This window comes from Carassius carassius, chromosome 14 (assembly GCF_963082965.1).
Source record: "Carassius carassius chromosome 14, fCarCar2.1, whole genome shotgun sequence".
Classification (NCBI taxonomy): domain Eukaryota; kingdom Metazoa; phylum Chordata; class Actinopteri; order Cypriniformes; family Cyprinidae; genus Carassius; species Carassius carassius.
This window is the reverse complement of record NC_081768.1, coordinates 5,284,324-5,308,386: the sequence shown is the minus strand read 5'-3', so window position 1 is coordinate 5,308,386 and position 24,063 is coordinate 5,284,324. Positions and strand designations below refer to the sequence as shown.

The 24,063-nt window shown below is 36.8% G+C and overlaps 1 protein-coding gene across 2 annotated transcripts in view; it reads left to right on the top strand.

Moving 5' to 3' along the window:
• The window catches only part of LOC132156771 (cadherin-23-like), a 235,750-nt gene that overhangs the window by 45,344 nt on the left and 166,343 nt on the right, over nt 1-24,063 (top strand). For both annotated transcript variants that reach the window (XM_059565791.1, XM_059565790.1), the window contains exons 4-6: nt 21,377-21,519; nt 21,615-21,662; nt 22,441-22,533. In XM_059565791.1, coding sequence (XP_059421774.1) covers nt 21,377-21,519; nt 21,615-21,662; nt 22,441-22,533 — 284 coding nt within the window. The remainder of the gene's footprint in view (nt 1-21,376; nt 21,520-21,614; nt 21,663-22,440; nt 22,534-24,063) is intronic.

Genomic DNA, 24,063 nt, shown 5'->3' with positions numbered 1-24,063 from the left:
GAGAAATGTATATGTGTGTGTGTAAAGAAATATAGACACTGTGTACTGTAGCACTCCTTCAGATTTGTAAACGTTCTGACTTATGAAGTGAGAAGAAAGATTTGCTGATCATGGTACATATGTGAATCTTATGAAACTCAGCAACATACAAAGAAAAAAAAATCCAAATTCAAAAGGTATGTTTTATTTTATTTTATTTTATTTTATTTTAAGAGTTCAGAAATTGCAACCTGAAATTGTCTTCTACAATAAGCATTTTTATCAGGCTTGTATATTTATTTTCAGTTATTTCACTTTGCATTTGCATAGAAAAGGACTTATACATTGCCATTAGAGTAAAATAACTGAACCCAAACATAGGAGTCTAAAAAAATGCTCATTTTAGATGAAAATTTCAGATGGCACTTAGAGGACACTTTTGCATCTGAATTCATCTATTTATTTAGATTTTTATTTTATTAAATGTAGCCTGTTTGTACATCCACTATGATGAAAATTAAGCACTTGACAATTTTTTATGAAAGTTATACTATACACATTATACTAATTTAACATATGCAATGTACTGTGTGAATATGAATCACAATTGAGAAAAATGATTATCATATTAGGAGTCATGCTAAGTCATACATAAAGTCATATTATAGTCTTCTCCATAGACTTCTATTCAAACAGAAAGGCTTTTCTTCTTCCTGTCGGGATCCTGCTGCTTTGCTCATTTTTTTAGGTATCCTTGAAGGCTCCCCCTGAGCCTCTGCCCAAACATTTCTAAAACGTCCTCACCATCGCTCTCTGTCGTTTGCCAAACTAAAAGACGAGGAAAGACAGATGGTGAAGGATGAGAGAAAAGTAATGTGAGTGGCGTTAGTGAGGTGTGTGATAGCTTTGGAGTTCTTTGATGGGTTTTTAAATTCTCCAGACTTCTGACAGCTAAATGGGACCTGAGTAAAGGGTGTGTGTGCATGATTTTTCACGATGCACAGTTTGTGTAAGGTGGAACCTTTTGTGTGTGTGTCCTTGCCATGGTGTTTATTTTATTAATTATTTATCCATTATCTTCGTCACACACATTGTGTCACAGACTCATTCCTGGAATGGACAGATTAGACCCTAGAACACTATCTGGTCATGACCAGTCATTGTCTACCGTAGTCTTACCTCATCCTAATTGCAGGAGGCCACAACACCCTGCTGGATCATCCAGGGAAAGCATGATGAGGCCTGATTTTATGGTTTCAAGTTCAGTCATTGACAGGGTCAAGCACCTGATTGTGCATCTTGGTCAACCTGTTTTTTGCTACAGCTATGTTTCCAGCTAGGTCTAATTGCCTCCATTTTGTAATTTATTTTACTTAAAATATTTCATTTTATTCATATTATTCATTTATTTATGTATTTATTTAAAAGACATACACCATAGGGAGAAAAGATGATTTTTCCTTCCTCTATATTTCTTATCTTCCTATAGTGCAACTGTGGAAATAGGAAATAAATGATACAAAACAAATTGTATTAGTTATATATATAAATAAAACAGACATTTATTTATTTATTTGAAACAGCAAGTTACAGTATAGAGAGAAAAAGAAAGAAATATAGAGGAAGCTAAAAAATGTTTTTCTCACTATATTATATATGTACTGTGTGTATATAAATATAAATACAATTATACAGAAGTTATCACAAAAAGGAAAATAAACAGACATTTATTTATTTACTAAATTAATAAATAAATATATAAATGCTTAAACAATATTTCATCTAAAATTAAATTGCACAAATAGACAAATATTTGTGTATTTGTCCCACAAATAGACAAATATTTATTTATGAAAATAAAAACCGTAATTATACAGTTAAAGAGATTATTATTATTATTATCTTAAAGAGAGAGTATTATTATTATTTTGTAATGCATATAAAGCTCATAAGGGAAGCAAATTCATCGTCATTGTGGTTTTGCTTGGTTTTATCATGAAGCATTATATAATTAATAATTAATGACAGAACAAAGAAGAGGTTCAACCACAATATGCAAAGATATCTCTAGTTTTTGTGATGTATGAATTACAAAAGTTAGTCTTTACGATAGAATAATAACAAATATAATGCAGCATGAATGTACATTTATTTTAGCAATAGTAAGCCATAGGTGTTGTCTAATATGGGAATAAATTTAGATGCATCATGTATGTTACTGGATATATCATGTGATGCTTGAGCAGCGTGAGAGAGCACATGCGGCGTGAGTGTGCTTGTGCATGCTTGTGTATTGTTGAACCTTAAGGTGATGGAGGTAAAGGGTACACTCTCCTGAAGCGTGACAGATTTAACCATAAATCAGCTGGATTAATACACACTGGCCCAAGGTCTGTGTGTGTATGTGTGTGTGTTAAAACACACGAGTCACTTAGAGCTGGACTCAGACCTCCATCAGTCTGTTGTTGTGCCATCAACCCTGATATTAATGCTCTATACTCAAACCAGACAGAGAGAGAAAGTGTAGGAGAGAAACTTTTATGACGTTTATTAATTCAATAAAGCTAATAACTTGTGCATATTTGTGTAACATTAACTACATTTAACATGCAATTATAATGGGATTTAGGCAGAATTTAGGCAGAACTGTACCTCATTAAAACACAACACTTCAAATTGATGCAATTAAACTCATAATAATGGCAACCATAACTGTAGTAAAATACAATATGTTGCATATACAGATTTTAGTTCCAGTAAACTCATATGTAAATGTTAAAGGGGTAATTCAACCAAAAATGAAAATTACTCCATGATTTACTCACCCTCAAGCAATCCTAGGTGTACTGTATTTGACTTTATGCTTTCAGATGAAGATAGTCAGAGTTATATGTCCTGGCTCTTCGAAGCTTTATAATGGCAGTGAATGGGCATTTAGATTTTGAAGTCCAATAAAGTGCATCCATCCATAATAAAAAGTGCTCCACACATCAAATGTCTATCTGAAGTGAATCGACTCATTTGTCTAAGAAGAATATTCATATTAAAAATTTTAGAAACCGTAATATCTGTTGTACTTTTGTAAGAACTGTTGTACAAGCATTCATGAGAGAGTGGCGTTCCAGCGGATAATGTAGGATGTAGGCATTGGGTAAGCTCCAGTCAGTATATGCTAGTCTTGCGAGAACCAAGGTTTTGTTTACAGCAAAGGAAAACGTCTCGGGTTACTTGACTGTAACCCTGTTCCCTGAAAAAGCGGGAACGAGATGCTGCGCTCAATAGCGCTAATGAGAACATTCTTTGTTCGACCGGTTGTGAAGCATGTGTGTCAAACACGCCAAGAATTGGCTTAAATAACCTTGGCAGGTGACGTCACTGACAACGTGCACCTGCAGGTTATAAATAGACGTGAAACGGAAACATCCTCAGGTTACCCCTTTGTCTGAAGAGATGTCCGGACACGTCGACAGTGCAGCATTGAGGCGCAGCATCTCGTTCCCGCTTTTTCAGGGAACAGGGTTACAGTCAAGTAACCCGAGGCGTTCCCTATCAAAAGCTACTCTCGATGCTACGCTTAATAGTGCTAATGGGAACGAGAATACCAACGCCGACACACTGTAAGTGTCTGGACCCCCAAGGTTGTGTAGTGTGTGCGCACAAACATCTAAGAGGTCTCAGACATGACTCTGGGATGTGGACTCAAGGGCATGCGAGCCCAGAGTAGCATCGACATCCAAACTATAGAATCTGACAAATGTGTGCGGAAAGGACCAACCTGCCACATCACACACTTGCTGCAAGGGCGCACCTCTTGCTCAAGCCATTGAAGATACAACCCAACTGGTTGAATGGGCACTAACTCCTAGAGGCGAAGTTTGACCACGCGCCTCGTAGGCTAGGGCAATAGCAACCCTCACCCAATGTGAAACTGTTTGCCTGGTGGCAGCCTCACCCCTGACTGCAGCCCCCATGGCATATTAAAAGCTGCTCTGACTTACGCCACTGGCTAGTGCGGTGGAAGTAAATCTGAAGAGCACATACTGGACACAGTACGTGAAGTCTTTTCTGCTCCGGTGTTGTAAATGGTGGAGGACAGAAGTCTTTGGAAATGAGTAGGATGGACATCCAAACTATAGAACCTGACAAATGTGTGCGGAGAGGACCAACCTGCCGCATCACACACTTAAGCAGGAGCATCCCTCACCCAATGTGAAACTGTTTGCCTGGTGCCAGCCCCTCGAGCACTACGGCTAAATCCCCTGTAGCTCTAGTAGGTGCTTCAACCGCTGAGCCCCATGAATGAAGCGGGCGACTAGAAGGTGCTTCCCCACAGAAACCCAGTCAATCAAAACTTGGCAAGCCAAACTAGCCATGTAAGTTCTGAGAGTACTAGGACATGTGCCTGAGGACAATTTCTCTTGCAGGAACTCCAGTACTGAAACAATTTGGCAGTGAGCTGGGTCTGCATGGTGTGTCATGCACCAGCCCTCAAAAACACTCCATATGAGGGCATAAGTTCTTCTAGTGGAGGGAGTCCTAGCACTTAGAATAGTCTCTATTACTCTGGCTGGAAGGCCAGCATCTCTAGTTGGTCCCCCTCAGGGGCCAGACGTGAAGGTTCCAGAGCTCAGGCTGGGGATGTAGTACTGTCCCCTGTGCCTGAGAGAAGATCTCTCCTGACAGGAATCGCCCATGGCGAGCCATCGAGGAGGGATATTAGATCTGAGAACCAAACTCCGGTCGGCCAACGGGGTGCTATCAGTAAGAGGCGAGACCCCTGTCGACGGACCTTGGCCAGGACTCCAGGGAGCAGAGCAATTGGAGGAAAGGCATAAAGACGCAGTCTGGGCCACGCATGGGCCATGGCGTCCAGACCCAGGGGAGCTGGATGAGTCAGAGAGATGTAGAGGGGACATTGTGCCATCTCCTGTGAAGCACAGAGGTCCACTTCTGCTACTTGAAATCTTTCCCAGATTTGACTACTTAGGGGTGGAGTTTCCATTTCCCGTGTTTCACAGCTTGTCTGGACAGCAAGTCTGCTCCCACATTCATATGCCCAGGAATGTAAATCGCCCTAAGAAACAGGAACTTGTCCTGTGCCCAAAGCAGAACCTGGTGTGCTAACTCGTTCGAGCGGCGCGACTGCAGTCCGCCCTGGCGATTTATGTATGAGACTACAGTTGTGTTGTCCACCCGCATTAGGACATGGTAGCCTCTCAACTGCTGGAGGAAGTATTTCAAGGCCAGAAATACAGTCTTCATTTCGAGGCAATTGATGTGCCAATTCGAGAGGATGACCTCTCCAGATCCCTTGGGCTGGACAGCCAACTAAGGCCACTACCCAGCCCATGAGGGAAGCGTCTGTCATTAGCATCTTGCGATGACAACACGGACCTAGAGTGGGACCCAAAATCATAAACCGTGGTCTAAACCACATAGATAGGGTACGAAGCCCCTGGCGCATAACCCTTATTTGCCACTGGGGATTGGCCCTTGGATGAAATCCCCTGGCTCTGAGCCACAACTGAAACGATCTCATGTGCAGGAGGCCCAAAGGTATCACCGTGGATGCAGCTGCCATGAGACCTGAACAGTGACTTTCTGGCCTAGCTTGATGTTCTTTAGGGTGTTTAGAATGGATTTGATGCATGCAGGAGACAGCTGTGCCTGCATTGTGATCGAATCCCATACCACACCCAAATACGTTGTCCTCTGAGCCGGAGAGAGAACGCTTTTATAGGCGTTGAGTCTCAACCCCAGAGATTCGAGATGAGCTAGGACGACATGCTGATGTCGAAGCGCAAGCTCTTGAGACTGGGTCAGATTCAGCCAGTCGTTTATATACCTTTTAAATGTGGATGCCCTGGAGTCGTAGAGGAGCCAGAGCTGCATCCATGAATTTCGTGTAAGTGCGGGATAACAAAGCTAGGCCGAATGGAAGAACCTGATACTGGTAAGCTTCGCCCCCGAAAGCGAACCTCAGGAACCTCTTGAGTTGTGGCAATATTTCAAAATGAAAATACACGTCCATTAGATCTATGATTGGATGCAGCCCCCCGTCTTTCTTGGGAATCAAGAAATACCGACTGTAATAGCCTGACTCTCTGTCTGGCAGGGAAACACATTATATGGCCCCTTTGACCAGCAGAGTCTGTGATTCCTGTGTCAACAGATATGCACGTGCCAGTTTCACAGAGGTGGATACCACGCTGTTGAAACGCAGAAGACGATGTGCAAACTGAATCCTGTAGCCCTTCACTACAGTTCTTTCGACTCATGGGGAGATATTTGGCAGTAGCTTCCACGCTGCCAGCTTCTCCAAAAGGGGCACTAATTGTGACACTTTGTTTGTTGTGGGGGGGGGGTTAGATGTCTGGTGTCCTGAAACATGGCAGGAAGCAAACAGAGCATGTATCATTTCACTGGAGACCACTGCCCCCCGGTGGCAGAGGTTGTTCAGTGATCCCCTAAGGGTGCCAGGAAGGAGCCTTACACTTCTGATGGAACTTTCCAGGGCCCTCCCTGAGGCGACACACCCTTTGTCCTGGGCACAGCTTAAGGCCCTTGATTTGGTCGTGATGACCGTACTTTAGTCCAGCTCCATCTGTGGCTGCCAAGTGTTACAAGCTGCTCCCAAGTCTTATGAGGGGGCGCACAACTCGCCACACTCTCTCTTTGAACCTCCTACCCCAGAGGAGCTGGATCGGGTCGTGACTGTTTATTTATTTATTTTTTGACAGCCCCGACACTTGAGCACAGTGAGTGAGAAACATATTAAAAGTCTCCTCCTGGCACTCAGATTTTTTAGATCAGCCTGATACGCCTGCAGAACCCATGGTGTGTAGGGCAGCACTAGTCTGACCCACAGCATGAAATGCGTACCATCCAATTGTAGATGTTGCTACAGTACGTTTGGCAGGGAACAATTGCTGTCTTTTCGTATATATATATATATATATATATATATATATTTGTTATTCATCATCATCATCTTCTCATCATCATTTTTTTATTTATATTTTTATTTAAATGATGATCAAAATCTGATTTTAAGGCTTTAATCTGGTCACTGCACGAGTCACCACATAGTAACTCCTCATGTCCTTATAATCGTGAGAGGAGCGCTAGGAGAGAGCACTCTCAATGTCCATTTCAACAGGAGCTAGAGCTACAGCAGCCTCTGCCCAATCCGAAGAAGTGCCTGGGCACGCTTTGGAGGTGGGCGCGAGAACCGTCAGATCTTCCAGATCGGAGCGCGATCTTAATGAGCGGGAAGCGGCTCGTTCCTCGTGAGAGCAAAGAGCCTAGCGCGGATAGGAAGTGAACTCTCAACATACTCCCTTTTAAACTAATACTTTCATCAGCGTGACACACACACACACACACACACACACACACACACAATGCGGTCTCTGAAGACAAAGAAACCTGAGGATGTTTCCGTTTCACATCTATTTATAACCTGCAGGTGCATGTTATCAGTGACGTCACTTGCCGAGGTTATTTAAGCCAATTCTTGGCGTGTTTGACACACATGCTTCACAACCGGTCGAACAAAGAATGTTCTCATTATCGCTATTGAGCGCAGCAACGAGAGTAGCTTTTGATAGGGAACCAGTTTTCTGTTGCCTTATATTGAAATCCTCTGACATTTTTTCTTTACAAATCCTCATTTTGTGCTTCTAATTCATGATCGGTGTTTGTCACTTCTGCATTCGCTAACGTCCTACTGTACATCATCTGCTGGAACGCCACTCTCTTGGAAATGTGTATACGACAGTTAGCTAAAGCTAGACATAGCGGTTTATAAAGTTTTAAATATGGATATTTTTCTTACACTAGCACATCAATTAACTTTAGAAGGCCTTAATTAACCCCAGGAGATGTGTAGATTACTTTTCATTATGGATGGATGCACTTTTTTGGGCTTAAAAATCTCAACCCCCATTCACTGCCATTATAAAGCTTGAAAGAGCCAGGACATTTTTTGATATAACCTGGGATGGCTGGAGAGTGAGTAAATCATGGGGTATGTTTCAATTTTGAGTGAACTGTCACTTTAAGTGAACTCTGCTTATTGTAAATAATCACATCATTGGTGCACGTCAATGGAGTCACTGACTGGTTTCATGCATTGTTTGATACCAAGTAAACATTTAATATGTTATTTTTTCAATTTGTTATTAAACTTATAATTTAATATAAATATGTAAATATTTATACTAAATATTTACTATGTTTGTAACAAAAAATATATTTTTGCAGAATTGATTAATTCATGTATTTATTCATTTATTTTTACAGCAAGATTTACTTTTAATTTTCTTGCCAATTCTTTTATTCAGGTGTGTGAACTTTTAAGAGACTGGTGGAAATGTGTGTTACACTTGAATAGTTTTGGGACAAATTTTCAGTAGCAATTTGCTTTGTCATGTTGCTATTCGTGTGAATAAACTTCCAAATGAATATTTGCCAAAATCCCTTCACCACTTCATTTACTTCCTAAAATTAATTGGATCCGGAAGGCGAAATTTAGAGCTCAAGCAAAGTCCCCACTTCTGTTGCTGACAGCAAGCGAAAGCTGTTTTACAATTTTTCATTGTGGAGCTTTTGTTTTAGCGTTGTTTTTGGATGATTATAATTAGCACTTTACCCTGTGCTGCCATGAATACAGTGTTCTGGTTTTGTACTGGTGTGATTTGACACAGTCTTTATCAGTAGTGTTTGATAGCTCTCCTGAGGGACTGACCCAGTGTGCTCTCTGGAGCTTTATCCATGAAAATGAGCCGTCTGGATGTGCCCGAATGTGCCTTTTGGAACACACACACACACACACACACACACACACACCACACACCACACACCACACACCACACACACACACACACACACACACACACACACACACACACACAGGCTCTCTGTATGTAAATGTGCTGACTAGGGCTGGAAGGTATGTCACTATAGAAATGTGTCTGCCAATAATGATTCTGCTTTAGCATTTATACCATGATATATAGACAGCAGGGTCTGGCAAAATTCTGAACTGAAGAATTAGCTTTTAATTCATTAATTTTTGGATTTGAATTGGATTGGCCATGCCTCACAGGATGTGAAATTGGAATTTGAATAGAAATTCAAGGAAGAAGAACTACATACAATTCAGATCAATTTAGCAAGTAGCGGCATTGAGGGAAATTAAGTGTTCTTGCGAGCTGAGCTGAAATGAATTAAATATAGTAAATTCTATATAAATTAAGTGTACATTTCTAGCTGTATTTATCTGTAAGTCCTATAAAACCTTCAGTCTTTTTTCCATCTTTCAAAAAGTTTAAAAAACTTCCTAATATTGTTTAAAATGACATGTATTGCCATTATGTGAATTTATAAAGTTCAATTAATTTATATACATATTAAATATTTTTAAATGTATAAAATTAAATAATACGTTTTCATGTATGTTTAGACTATATTGTTGTTGTTATGTTAAATCATTCAAATTTTTGGGGTCACTAAAAAAAATGATTTATTAAGAAAGGATGCATTGAATTGATTAATAAACTGAGAATGTTACAAAAGATTTATATTTTAAAAAAATTCAATCACTGAAACAATATCACAGCTTCCACAAAATTATTAAGCACATATGAATTATTAATAAATGTTTATTGAGCACCAAATAAGCATATTAGAATAACTGGATGCAGAAAATTCAGCATCACTAAAAATAATAATAATTTGTAATAATATTTCACAATATTACTGTTCTTAATTTGAGGATCAGAAACTTAAACTCTTAAAACCTTTCCCAAACTTTTTAACTTTGATGTGTATATGTATACATACAGATTTTTTTTTTATTAAAATAATTGTTTTACCCAATTTTTGGGGTTGTTATATGACTAATAGTGTTAGTTTAGCAACACACTGATGTCAGATCAGTTGTAAATAGGATCTCCTGTACACTTTGTGCCAGTATTAATGTTCCATGTGCAGTTGCTGCCTTTGTAGAGGGTGTGGACAAAGGCAGCTCACTAAGTTGAGGTACAGTTGAGTGTGTGTGTGTGTGTGTGTGTGTGTGTGTGAAACTCCTGATGTGAATGGACCCTCACAGGGATCAGACTCACTCTGACATTTAAAGTCATTTATGGTTGGGGCACAGCGAGTCACTGAAGGGGGTTTGGTCCGATTAGATTATGTTGACTCCTCAGGGGTCTATCTAACGGGATAAACTCGGGATTGCAGGTCAAATTATGCATGGAAATATGCTCACATAAAACATGAGCAGAAACAGATTTGCATGGATCACACTGAGAGAGACCTAACATCGCCTGCATTCAACACTGAAACCAACTCCATTCAAATTAATCATTTATGCTGCTTACATCTTTTCTCCCCTGCAAACATGGCTCATGGTATTTACCTCCTCCCTGAACACATTAGGGAGGGTACCATAACTCATGCTCTGGGGGGGACTAACCTTTTTCAATAGCCCATAAACAAATTAGGGCTCCTGTGCTTCAGTGCCTGTGCTCATTAGTGGAGAGGAAACTCAGGCGTTAAGAAATTACGGGCACATGGATGAAGAACAGCTTTAGACGGAGATTATGACACAAAGCCAATTAACAGCCTCTTTGATTTACAGTTCAGCCCTATTAATGAAACACCCGCCATTAACACAATGGGTAATGAATTCGAGGCTGTGAATCATGTATCAGAGTTGCAGTCGTGGAACATGTGCAGTTTATCGCCAGCGTGCAAGACGATGCTTTCGACGGGGCAAAGACTGATGATATCTGCGTGATTGTACGTGGGACTAAGTGACAATGAGATAACGTAATAGAGCGCTTTCCGCTTTAACTGTGCTGTTCATGTCTCTGTCTTACTGGCCAATAATATAATAGATTAACAATGAGGGTTTTTTTCCTTGGTTGAGTAGTTTGGTTTATTTTCAATGCTCTGTCGACATTTTCACTGGCGAATTTTTTTTTTTATCAATTGTCGGAAGCAAGGTATTTTTTTTTTTATTAAACATCAGGATTTCTTTTTAGAAGAATGGCAAATTTCTAATGAATACTCTCAAAAGTTTTCAAAAGATGTATTATGCTCAATCCAACAGTTATTTGATCAAAACAGTAAAAACAGCAATATTTATATTTCTTTATTATTATTATTATTCTTTATTTATATTATTTTTATTATCTATAGTTTTCTATTTAAATCTATTTTGCAATGTAGTTTATTCCTGTGATGTCAAAGCTGAATTTTCAGCATCATTACTCCAGTCTTCAGTGTCACATGATCCTTCAGAAATCATTCTAATATATATTATACAATTTTTTTTTGGGATTCATTAAAGTTCAAAGATTCATTTAAAAATTTTGTTACTTTAAACATGTCTTTATTGTCACTAGACTTCTGCCGGTATTCAGTAATGCTATATATCACGGTAATGAATATGCACGATATTGTTATCATGGGCACTTCTAAATACGGCAAATAATTATATTACAAATTATTCTGAATTTGGAATGCATTTTAAGAATACTATTCCCATCAACTGGTCAAAATGCACATAACCCGTGCATGCTGCTTGAAAGACTCAGTGTACTCTGATGTAAACAAGCACGTAAGAGAAGCACATGGAGGAACACGTGAGAGACGCATTGAATGAAAGCACATTGTCTCTCTGACAGCAGATGGCGCTAAACTGCAGAAAATGCAGTCCTTACCCTTGAAACACCGCAAATAAACCAGCTGTACTACTTTCTGGAACATATTTAAAAAATTTTAAATGGCCATTCAGATTTTTGTATTTGCTATGATGTTCATCACAGTGCCAAATACTTAAGTATTAAGACTTAGTAGGTTATTTTAATCTGGACTACAACGTGCCATAGATATAGTTTGAAAATGTTTTGATTTTTTATCACACTTTACATCAGGGCTTCATTTTTAACATTAGTTAATTCATTGGTTAACATAAACTGCCAATGAAAAATTCTTCTGAACATTCATTAATCTTAGGTATTCCAATATTTAATAACACGTTGTTAAAATGTAAAGTTGCAACTGTATTATTTAATGAGCTAGGTGTTGGAAGATGTTAAAGGTTTAGTTAACCTAAAAATGAAAATTAGCCCATGTTTTACTCACCCTCAAAGCATCGTAGGTGTATATGACTTTCTTCTTTCAGACCAATCCAATCAGAGTTATATAAAAAATTATCCTGGCTCTTGCTAGCATTAGAACATGAGTAGGTGGGTGTTTTTGTTCAACAGTCCAAAAGTAGTCAAATAAAGCATGCACATCTGTAATAAACTGTGCCTCACATGGCTGCTGGGGGTTAATAAAGGCCTACTGTAGTAAATCCATTCGTTTTTGTGAGACAAATATCCATATTTAAAACATTATATACACCATTTTCTCACTTCCGCTGATTGTCATATGAGCAAGCCGTTCTGGGCGGACCATGTAGGATGTATGCGCAGTGCGCGCCTCGGAGATATGCTAATCTCACGAGTTTGTTTTCAGGAGCAAAGGAAGCAAGTTTCCTTACTGGCTTATGTCGAAATCCTCCGACATTTTTCATTACAAATACTAATTTTGTGCTTTTAAATCATGACTGGCGTTTAATTTCATTGTCTCTCCTCCGTGCTTCCTTTGCTCGTCACAGATCAATGGTGCGTGCGCGACTTGTATGTCCTACATCATCCGTTGGAATGGCTTACATGTATGACAGTCAGAGGTAGTGAGAAAAATGTGTTTATAATGTTTTAAATATTTGTTTTACAAAAATGCATGATTTGCTACAGGAGGCCTTTATTCACCGTCCAGAGGCACGTTTTATTATGGACGCGTTCGCTTTATTTTTGGATTGTTGAACAAAAACACCCACCTACTCCCATTCGTACGCTTGCAAGAGCCAAGATAATTTTTTATATAACTCTGATTAGATTCATCTGAAAGAAGAAAGTCATATACAACTAGGATGCTTTGTGGGTGAGTAAAATATGGATACATTTAGATTTTTTGGGTGAAATAACCCTTTAAATATAAATGGGTCAAATGGATATCTTTGCATCATATCTTGTCGTTTTTCAATGTCTCACACCAAGTGTTGCATTTTAAGATCGGATGTCAAGTTAAAAATAGTTTTCGTTTTTAAAAATGTGTTTTTTTTTTAACAGTGACGTGTCCTGGTGGTGTTGAATGTAACACTGCTCAACTGGATGCGTAACACAATGTCAACTGACCTAAACCTTTCTCACATTGCCTCTGAATAATTTACCAATTGTTTATGTTAATTAATTATTGATGTTATTGCTTGTATGCACTTTGTCTTAGATGTTTCTTCTAAAATTACTTCTTGGAATAATAAGAATAAGAAAATAAGAAACACAAATGAGACAAATTGAAAAATAAAATTAATGTGTTTAGCATAGCTTAGATCATTCTGTCTTCAGATTAACTAAAAAAGAGATTGAGATACTTTGTTTTCTCCATTTTCTCTCCTTTTATTGTCATCACCGTCTTGGAAAAATGACTGAGATTTTAGCGAGATCTCTTGTATAAGTCATTGTTGGTCTGGTTTAGGATGCTGCTTTTCATTTTTCTCAAATGCTTCTCTGAAGTGTGCGTGTGTGTGTTAGTGTTTGTTTGTTTGCGTGTATGTCTCTGTATTGCAGTACAACATTACAGTTGAGATGATAGTAATAAAGTTGGTGTTGTGATGGTGGAGTGGTGACCCAAGGCCCCTGTGGGCCCCCAGAGGAGCTTTTGTGTAGTCACAGGGGCTGAAAGTATATTGATCTACTCAGGGATGGATGCCCTCTCTGAGCTGATTTACTGGCCCCAGCGGCCTCCTCTCCAACAGACCAGGAGCTACATAAAACACTTGACTGCCAGCATCTCTACACAATCACATCTCATACTCACCCTCTCTCTATCTTTCATTCTCCTTCTGTTTATTTCTTTCTTTTTTACCCGCGCTCACATGCTAGCCACCTATACGTCTTCCATTGGAATCTGGAAGTTTCCATTAATGTGTATTTCATTCATGTGCTGTATGCACTCACTATTAAAGTTTTTAGAGGCATTATTGTACTGCAATACTGCATTGTAGAACCAGATAAAACACCTTGATATACAGTATGAAGCTGGTAATCATTCAGTGCATAGAATAGGCACTACCATTCAAATTTTTATGTTTTTGAAAAAAGTCTCATTGTAATATGCTGATTTTGTGCTTATTATATTCATTGTGAAAATGTTTTTGCTACTTAACATTTTTGCGGAAACCATAATACATATATTATTTAAAAGTTTGGGGTTAGTGCGATAACCACAAAAAACTAAATCATTTAAATGTGTTATTTATTAAGCAAAGATGCATCAAAAGTAACAATAAAACATTTACAATGTTACAAAAGACTTATATTTCATATAAATCTTACTCTTGTAACTTTTCCATGATAATTTTTTTAGGATTCTAAAATATGTATCATGTTTCAGCAAAATATTATGCAATAAAAACTGTTTTTATATTTAAAATTTTAGACTAATAAGATCCATATTAATAATTGAGCACCGATAATTATTGAGCAGCAAATCAGCATATTAGAATGATTTCTGGAGGACCATGTGACACTGAAGACTGGAGTAATGATGTTGAAAATTCAGCATTGCATCACAGGAATAAATTACATTTTAAAATGTATTAAAATAGAAAGCATTTTTACTTAATTTTTTTAATTGTAATACTGTTTCACAAATTTACTGCATTTACTGGAATCTTTTATATATATATATATATATATATATATATATATATATATATATATATATATATATATATATTGGCTTTAGATTATAAATAGTTATTCAGTATCACAAGTAGCCCATATATGACTCATGCACTCTATTCCAAGTCTTCTGAAAACCATAAAGATTATCAATGAATGACGTATCTCACACACTGCTATCGTGTGGCATCAGAAGCTTCAAAATATAGCTCATGAGTCATATGTGCTACTTTCATGGTCTTTTTTGTCCGTTTTGGAGCTTGCCAGGCATCGGCAGTATTTGTTTTGTGTTAAGGAGAAGAGCAGCTTGCATTTTGTGTTCAGAATACGGGTCTTGGATGTCTTTAAGACATTAAGTAATGATAGAAATCAAGTGATTCCTTGGCTTTAGGCTGTTCACAAATGTTCATGTTTCTGTTTGTGTCAATCTAATCACCTGTGGCAGTCAGATTTAATATTGTTTTGTCCGGGATTTTCTGTTTGTGTTGTCTGGTCAGTGTTGTGCCATCGAGATGAGTTACATTCTCTGAAATAAAACATTTTACACACTTGCTGAGAAGGGCCTGTGACTGCAACAGAGAGAGAGAGAGATAGATGAGCCCGCAGGCACATTGCTCTTGTCAGTTCTTCTCGGCTGGGTGGCGTGTTAATGTGCAGTGTATCAGTCATAAGCATAATACTGGGCTCACTGTAGCCTAAATAGTGTCATCTATCAGCCCGAGCCAGAGAGAAACAGATAGAACGTGAGTGTCACTGCTTTACACATACTTGCATATAAACGCAAATACACACTCGTTACATACAGTATCAACACACATCAGTGTTGTTCTGATGGGACAGCTGTTCCAAATGCTCTGACGTGTGATTATATTACCTTCTGGGGAATTTTATTAAACGCATAATTTGCAGATAACGCAATATCATAATGCATTTCGACACCTGAAATTATCCATCGAAGATGGAGGAATAAAGTGAGAAAAATATAATTTAAATATAATTTAAATGTAATTGAGTTGAAATTAAATATAAATAAATATACAAATTCTATAAAAACATTTAAAACTCAGTATAAATATGCAACATTAATACAAAAAAATATGGTTAGTATGGTTATGAATGAATAAATAAATAAATAATATTTAGTTTTTATGCTTAGGTTTGCAGATAAAACAATTCATTAATGCATTGCAGTGAATAAATCCATTAAACATGGAAGACGAATTGAAAAATGTTAAAAAATATATTTATTAAAACATTTTTTTTTTACAAATATAAATAACAATACATTTATTGTAAATTGTACAAAAATACTAATACAATATTATATATGTAACCATGTACAGTATAATCATTTTATTGAATATAATTTACTATATTTTGTTTTATTTACTATAATTCACATAAAACCAAAAAGTTATTAAAGTAGTTTAAAATAACTATTTATTTGTATTATATATTTTGTGCCTACAATGGGTTTGTTGCATATAACACAATCCCATCATGCACTGCGACAAGTTGTTTTTGTGCACATTATATTATCATGGTGTTAGCTTAGAAATATGCCAGTATTTGGCAAGGCAGCTCATTAGGTTTTGAAACAGAGCCACAGTTTGTCTTGCAGATTGACATTTACACAGTTTTTAGTTTCCTCTGAACACATCCCACAATCCCTTGGTGCACAGACACATCACTAACCCAGAAGAGCCATTTGTTACCCAGCATTCCCTCTCCTGTCCACACACGATGGATTCTTCCATCTCTAAAAACAGTAGAAAAGAGAGGGGGAAGTCTTTATTATTTATGAGTGCAATGTAAAACGCTTAATTTGCACCGTCTTCAACCAAATTATAACACACTGAAAGCAGCAGAATTTGCATAAATCTCATTATAAACAGAGAGCGCAGTTCATAAATCCTCCCATTAATTAGAGGTGTTTCACCTCCCTTTCACACAGCATTGTGTATTAATAAACGTGTATGCGCATGTGGTTTAACTTATTGACCTTTGTAGTTGCTGGATGTGTCTGGATATGAACGAGCTGCTTGTATAGTTTTATTTGATATATCATATGTGTGAATGGATTGCTATTGAATTTTCTTTATTTTATGCATCAATTTATGCACTTGGCAGACATTTTTATCCAAAGTGGCTTTTAAAGCATGCACCTGTGCATGCCCCTGTGAACTGAACCCAAGGCCTTGGTGTCGCTAGCACCATATGTATGCGAGTGCTTTTGTATGCACAAGTCTGAATCTTGAGTCTGTGTGTGTGTGTTTATGGCCGTGGAAGGGATTGGGCCTGATCTGTTTGTTGGTCTTTCTCATTAATGTAGGATTTGCAGCATTAGGCGTCTGGCGCCGTCAGCAAAACTAAAGCTGGAATGAGTCAGGGACCCCCTCGCCAGGTGTCTTCATAAACACACACCTGTTACCAGACACACACAGACTCCATGTGTGTGATGAATAATGAGCTCAGAGGATGTCTTTGTTAGTTTGGCTGTATGGTAGCAGGTTTTTGGGATATTGAGACTGTTTGAGAGGAGGAATGAGAGAACAAAGAGGTGAAACCCCTCATTTATAGAGGTATTTTGTTTTGATTTTGATTAATGAGACGAAGAAAGAATTAAATATTGAAATGAATACATTTCAAGGTAATAATTTTGCATCAGATTAAAATATCTAGAGGAAGTATTTCTTAAAGGAGCAGTTCTTTTCTGTCATTATTTAATCATCCTCAGTTGTTTCAATCTTTTAAGATTATATTTTCTTCTATTAAAACTGAGATATTTTTTTCCAAGTTTATGTCCAAGTTAATTTTACAATTTAAAGCCTGAAGTATATAATACATTTTTTTTATATTTATTATGCTTCCCTATTGTTTTGCCCTGATTTGCACAAAGTGGGCTTTTAGTTTACTTTATATACATAAATATATATTCATGTTAAGAAAATTTGCAGCACACTAAAATACAGTTTGTCTGTTTTTAGACATATTAGGAATACATTGACTCGTGATGCTGCAAAAATTTACTTGAAGGCAATGATAATTCCTCATTAATTACTGTATTTCTTGTTGGTCACAGATGAGTGAAACAGCAATAAAACCTTTAAAATCTTTATATAATCAAGCTGTTAAAGTATTAGACAAAAAGCCACTGAGATTTTATACACTTATCTATTTATACACTTTTATACACAAGTTTATACACTTATTTATTTGCCAATTTGTAATTCTCCTGTAAATTTTTTTTTTTTTTTTTTTTTTTTTTTGTCTGTGTGTTGTTGTCTCTGTTTACTGGAAGCTTATGTCACTAAAACAAATTCCTTGTATGCGCAAGCATACTTGGCAATAAAGCTCTTTCTGATTCTGATTCTGAGATATCATCACTGTCTGATTCTTGGAAAAATACAGCATGTTAAACTTTGATAATATAATTGTGTATGCCAATGTGCGATTAGTTTTTAAAATTTTAAATAATATTGCGCCTCCTCCCCTGAAAACATTTGTCCAGCTCTGTTCTGAACAGATTACTAGGAGCTCCAGGTCCACAAGTTGCAATGATTGCAGACTGCCTAAACGTGGCTCGGCCTTTGCACTGACAGCCTTCTCATTTAAAGGCATCAAAGAATGGAACAAACTCCCACAGAGTCTGAAACTTACCTTAGACCTGAACCGCAATACTAGGAAAGTGCTATTGGAAAACCAGTCGTGTCAGCATAGATAACGGTGTATGTAAATATGATTTTTAGTTAAGTTTTATTGTAGTAATTTTGGTATGATTTACTGACTGATGGGTGTAATGGAGAATGGTTGAATGAATGAATTAATAGTTGTATTTGAGTGACTAATTACATTTTATATTGTATATTTTGTATTGTAATCAGTGTTGGGAACGTTACTTTAAAAAAGTAATTAGTTATAGTTACTCACTACTTGTTCCAAAAAGTAACTGAGTTAGTAACTGAATTACTGTATAATAAAAGTAACTCGTTACCAGGGAAAGTATCTATTTGCGTTACTCTAAAAAAAAAAAAAAAAGTTGCTATATGTCAAAGTATTTTTTTTTTTTAGCAGTTTTCACAAGTCAGTTGAAATAAGTAGAACAGACAGGTGTTCGTACATAACTTTCGAGATTTATTACACGTCGACAGACAGCAAGAGTTTTATCCTGCACTCTTTGTAAGTGTTTATGGCCACTAGCTTTGTAGATGCGTGTGTCACACATTGCATGCACGTTCTTGCCTTTGACTACAACGAATTTGAAGTAGTGCTTATATCTCCACCTTGAAAATGCCAACTTTTCATCGGATTGCTCCTGACTCGCCATTTCTCCTGCTGCTGCGAATCTCTGTATAGCTGTTGCGTGTGTGTGACTGTGTGTGTTTGGCACCCGATGGCGCGTGAGTGTAAAAACACTGGCTCTGATTGGCTAAGATGAAACACATGACTCTACCTTAGCCAATCATAATCGCTTATCTCGTTATTAACCCACCTGCTCACTCACTGTGTGAGCCAGGGGTGCGTTCGGATTGCATATTAAATCAATGCATAGTAACGCACCGCATTTAACATTCAGTAACGTTAACGGCGTTGTAACGATGGGAAAAGTAATTAGTTAGATTACCCCGTTACTGAAAAAATAACGTCGTTACCTAACGCCGTTCTTTTAAACGCCGTTATTCCAAACACTGATTGTAATTCACCTGCTCGGAGACTGCAGATGGAAACTAGCTTGAGCTAAATCTGGTGCAAAGCATCTTAAATTAATGTTTTTTTTGCACATTGTCCCTGTTGAAATAAATAAATAACCAAAAAAAACAAACAACAAGCGCTACTCTACACTGCTCAGAACTGGTGTTTGAATCATCAGTAGCAAATCCTTTAAATATAAAATCATACTTACAGACTGTGAGTCAGAACTGCCAGAATTGTAGTCTTCTCTCCCAGGATCAGGAAACAGTTCTCCATAAAATGCGCTGCACACATCTGAATATTTGGACTGAACTTGGACCAAACAAAGTATTTTCGTTTTCACAACGAAGAAGTGCCTCCACGACATGCTGCCAGTGGCAACAGCGAGAATAAAAGTTACACCTTCTTTCTTGGCGTGAACATTTGGGCGGTGTTATGCAAATCTTCCCACACAGCGATATTGACATGTGGGGGCGTATGAACTTTTATAAAGAATATCTCTTTGGGTTTAAACTTTTTATTCTCTGCAACTTTAGGGATCTTATCTATTCACTAACAGCTTTTAACACTCCAATGATAAAAGAAAACTTGAAATTGCATCATATGACCCCTTTAATGCTGTTATTATGATTAATCGCGCCCAAAATAAAATTGTACTGTGAATATTTTTAAGTATATATAGAAACACACATCTAGTATATATTTTAAAAATATTTACATGTATATATTTATATTATAATTATATTTATATATTATAAGATTTTTCTCTGAAAAGTTTCTAAAGTTCGTAATGAGCTTAGGAATTGATGCTAGTTACTGAAAGTCAGATTTTGTGCAGTCCCCATTGACAGATTTCAAAGAAAATCATAATGTATTATAGGCACAGATTCAATTTTTTTTTTAGCTACAGACTATAATTCCATTTAGCCAGAGGAAATCAAACATGTTTAATTTTTTGAGCCAATTCTAGATTGCATATTGTTTTAATTTTTCATGCATCTGGTGTGGGTTTTTTTGTGTTTGGAATGGCTTGACTTCTACTTAACATACACTCACATATACACACATGTACACACTCTCATTAACACACAGTCTATGTTTTAGCTGCCTACATAGTGTGCTTCTAATGCTAATGACTCTTCCGAATGCTAAGTAGGGTGATTATTTTGCCTTCTGTTGCCTTCTGAACAAATTACTTGCAGATAATGCATGTTTATAAGTATACTATATGATAAATATAAGTGCAATAAAGTAAAAAAACAAAAACAGAAAAACAACAACAAATGTTCACACTCTTGCTAACCTTCGAATAGCTTATAGTTGTCTCTGCATATTAAACTGGGACATTTTAAAAGTATCAGACAAATTACACACTTCACCTTTAAATGTGACATCCTTTGTGGCCTCTTGTGCTGCCGGATATATTTACACCTAAGATAGGCTGTTAAGCTTACTTTATGTGTGTAAATCTGTTTCATATTTACCAGCATATTTACCCATAATGATGTCATATCCACCTGTAATGTTTGTATCCAGCTGTACAACTACATCTTATATTACCTAGTTAGCAGATATTGTTGCTACTCAAGTTTAAAGGTTTTTTTTCTTATTATAAAACAAGACAAAAGTACATATGTACATATATAAAAAGTCTGTTTTCTCTGCAATGTTGCAAAAGTTTGTGATGAGCTGTTTTATAGAAGCATACAGTAGTTGCAATAAATGTTTTTTGTTTTTTTTTTAGCTCAGAAAGACTTATATACAATACAGTTCTTTCAAAGAGCAACAAGTCTTTTGTGTCAAAAGATCAAGAAAAATTAATCTTTTCATGACCCATTTAAGGTGTAATGTTGTCTGAAATATTGTTCATTGTGTGTGTGTTTGTGTGTGTGTGTGTTCAGGTACATCCATTACCCAGCTGCAGGCGGTCGACCCGGACGGCGAGCCGTTGATTTTCGGTGTGGTCGGGGAAGAGGCCATGCGGTACTTCGCTGTGCAGGAGACCACTGGGGTTGTGTGGCTGAGACAGCCGCTCGACAGGGAGGTGCGGAAAACCATGAGCAACTGGCAAAAGAATTGAATGACAGTCCAGCCAACGCTAGTGATTTAATGCTGCTGTTTGTGTTTTTGTGTCTTCAGACCAAGTCAGAGATGGAGGTTGAGTTCTCAGTCAGTGACAGTCAAGGGGTGAGTTACAGATCATCAATCTATCCATTTTTCTCATCCATCTGTCTCGAAGGTCTGTGTTTTTTAACTTTCCATTACCGTTCAAAAGTTTGAGGCCTGTACTATTTTTCTTTATAAAGAAATTAATACTTGTATTCAGCAAGGCATTTAATTTTTCAGAAGTGGACAGTAAAGATATTTAAAATGTTAAAAAAGATTTACATAAAAAAAACAACAACTGCTGTTTGTATCAATTTTATATTGTTTAAAAAATTGTGACAAAAATTATTTCAAATAAATGCAGCTCTTTTAAAACCCTCCCCCCCAAATCAAATAAATTAAGAATATTAAAGATATTCCACAAAGCTAAAATAATAATAAGAAATGTTCCTTGAGCACCATATCAGCATATTAGAATGATTAATCATGTCTTGTTGCGTAATAGCTAAATTTAGCTTTGCATTATAGGAATAATAATTTTTTAAAATATATTTTTATAGAATTAATAGAATTATTATTATTTTTTTTATAGTATTTCAGAATATTCCTGTTTTTACTATATTTTTGATCAAATAAATGCAGCCTTGTTCAGAATACCGGACTTTCACTGACTCAAAATGTTTTAATGGTTGTGTAATTCCTTATTTAAAAGTTTGGCTTGATTAACTTTTCTTTTATAGTTTTAATGACTATAGACTAACTCAGTTTTTTAATCTATGAAATGCAATGTAAAATTTGTAGAATTCTATTTGTTATTTGATTTAATTTGATGCATTTTTTTGATTTAATTGGTTTTTAGGTCGTCAAGAATAAAGTGAGCATTCAGATCGGAGATGTAAATGACAATGCACCATCATTTCTCAACCAACCGTATGCTGTTCAAATACCAGAGGTAATGTATTACAGTTCACTTCTCAAAATCTACTTGCAGTGGCATTCAAATCCTATTTTGCTTCTATAATGTGATTGATCTTCTCATTTACTGTAATGTTTAATGTGAAAATGTGTTGGGGGAGGCATTTTATTTTATTTTGATATTTGATATAATTTTTTTTTTTAATTAATGAATTTGTTGTAAATATTTATTATTTTGTACTTTAAAACATTGGATATATTTCACAATACATATTTTATTTTGTTGTATTAATTAATCAATTAATTTTCGTGAATCAATGTACTGTACACCAATGATTTGAATGATTTCATGATGTCTTATGATAGGACTTATTCAAAGTTTGAATTCCAAGTATGTTTGGAATGTGGAGAATATTTTTGAACTCTCTTTATTTTTATATATCTTTTTCTTTTTTGTCATATTCTTCACCCACCTGAAATCAACAGACTCCCCCCTTCTCTCACTCTCACTCTCCTGCTCTGCTCTGTCTATCAGCACTCTTCCAACTTCAACTTATCCCCTTCTCCTTTTCCCATCATCCGCCTGGCCCATCCTCTTCTAATCCCTGACACGAGGTAATTTGGTAGAGTAAAGTAGACATCTCTCTCTCTTTCCGCAGCACACACACACACACACACACACACACACACACACACACACACACACACACACACACACACACACACACACACACACACACACACCTCAGCTGATGTTTATATTGTGTGTCTATATACATCCCACATTCCTCCCCAAAGCAAATCTTCAAAGCCCCAGTTCTTTTTCCTCTTTTCAATCTGTCATACTGAGTAAATAAAAGTAGGGTGAGAGTGAGCGAGTGTGAGCGAGAGAGCTGTATTTAGCTGATGTTGTTTATTGAGGCTTGATGATTAAGCTGTCTGCAGTTAGGAGGACAGAAGAGGACCCGCATGTTTGGCCACTTACCCATAATTTTCACTCTTCATCAGTCCTGTGGAAAACTCAAAGAGATTTGGATTGTTCAGTGTAGAGTCTCTCTTACCTTTTAGGAACACTGAGTCATCTTGTTAGTTGAATCTTGTATCATTTCTTTTGAAACATTTACAGGAAACATTAATAAAACATGTCCAGAAAATAAAGAGTTCAAAAATATTCTTCACATTCCAAACATACTTGGAATTCAAATTTGAATAAGTCCTATCATAAGACATCATGAAATCATTCAAATCATTGGTGTACAGTACATTGTTTCAGTAATGAATGAAGCTTATTTTAGGTAAAATAAATAAATAATATATATATATATATATATATATATGTTTTTATATTCTGATGGCCTCGTTACCTCCACTGACCTCTCTGGCATGTGTAAACATACTGCAGCATCACTCCATCAATCTGTCACTCAAACTGTATTCCACCAATCAGGGATTGTCCTGACATCACTGCTCAGAGTCAGAGGATGAGGAACAGTGTAAGGTGACAGGAAGACCTGTAAGCACTTGAATGAAAAAGAGGATTTTATTCGGGAAAGGTTAAATATGATAA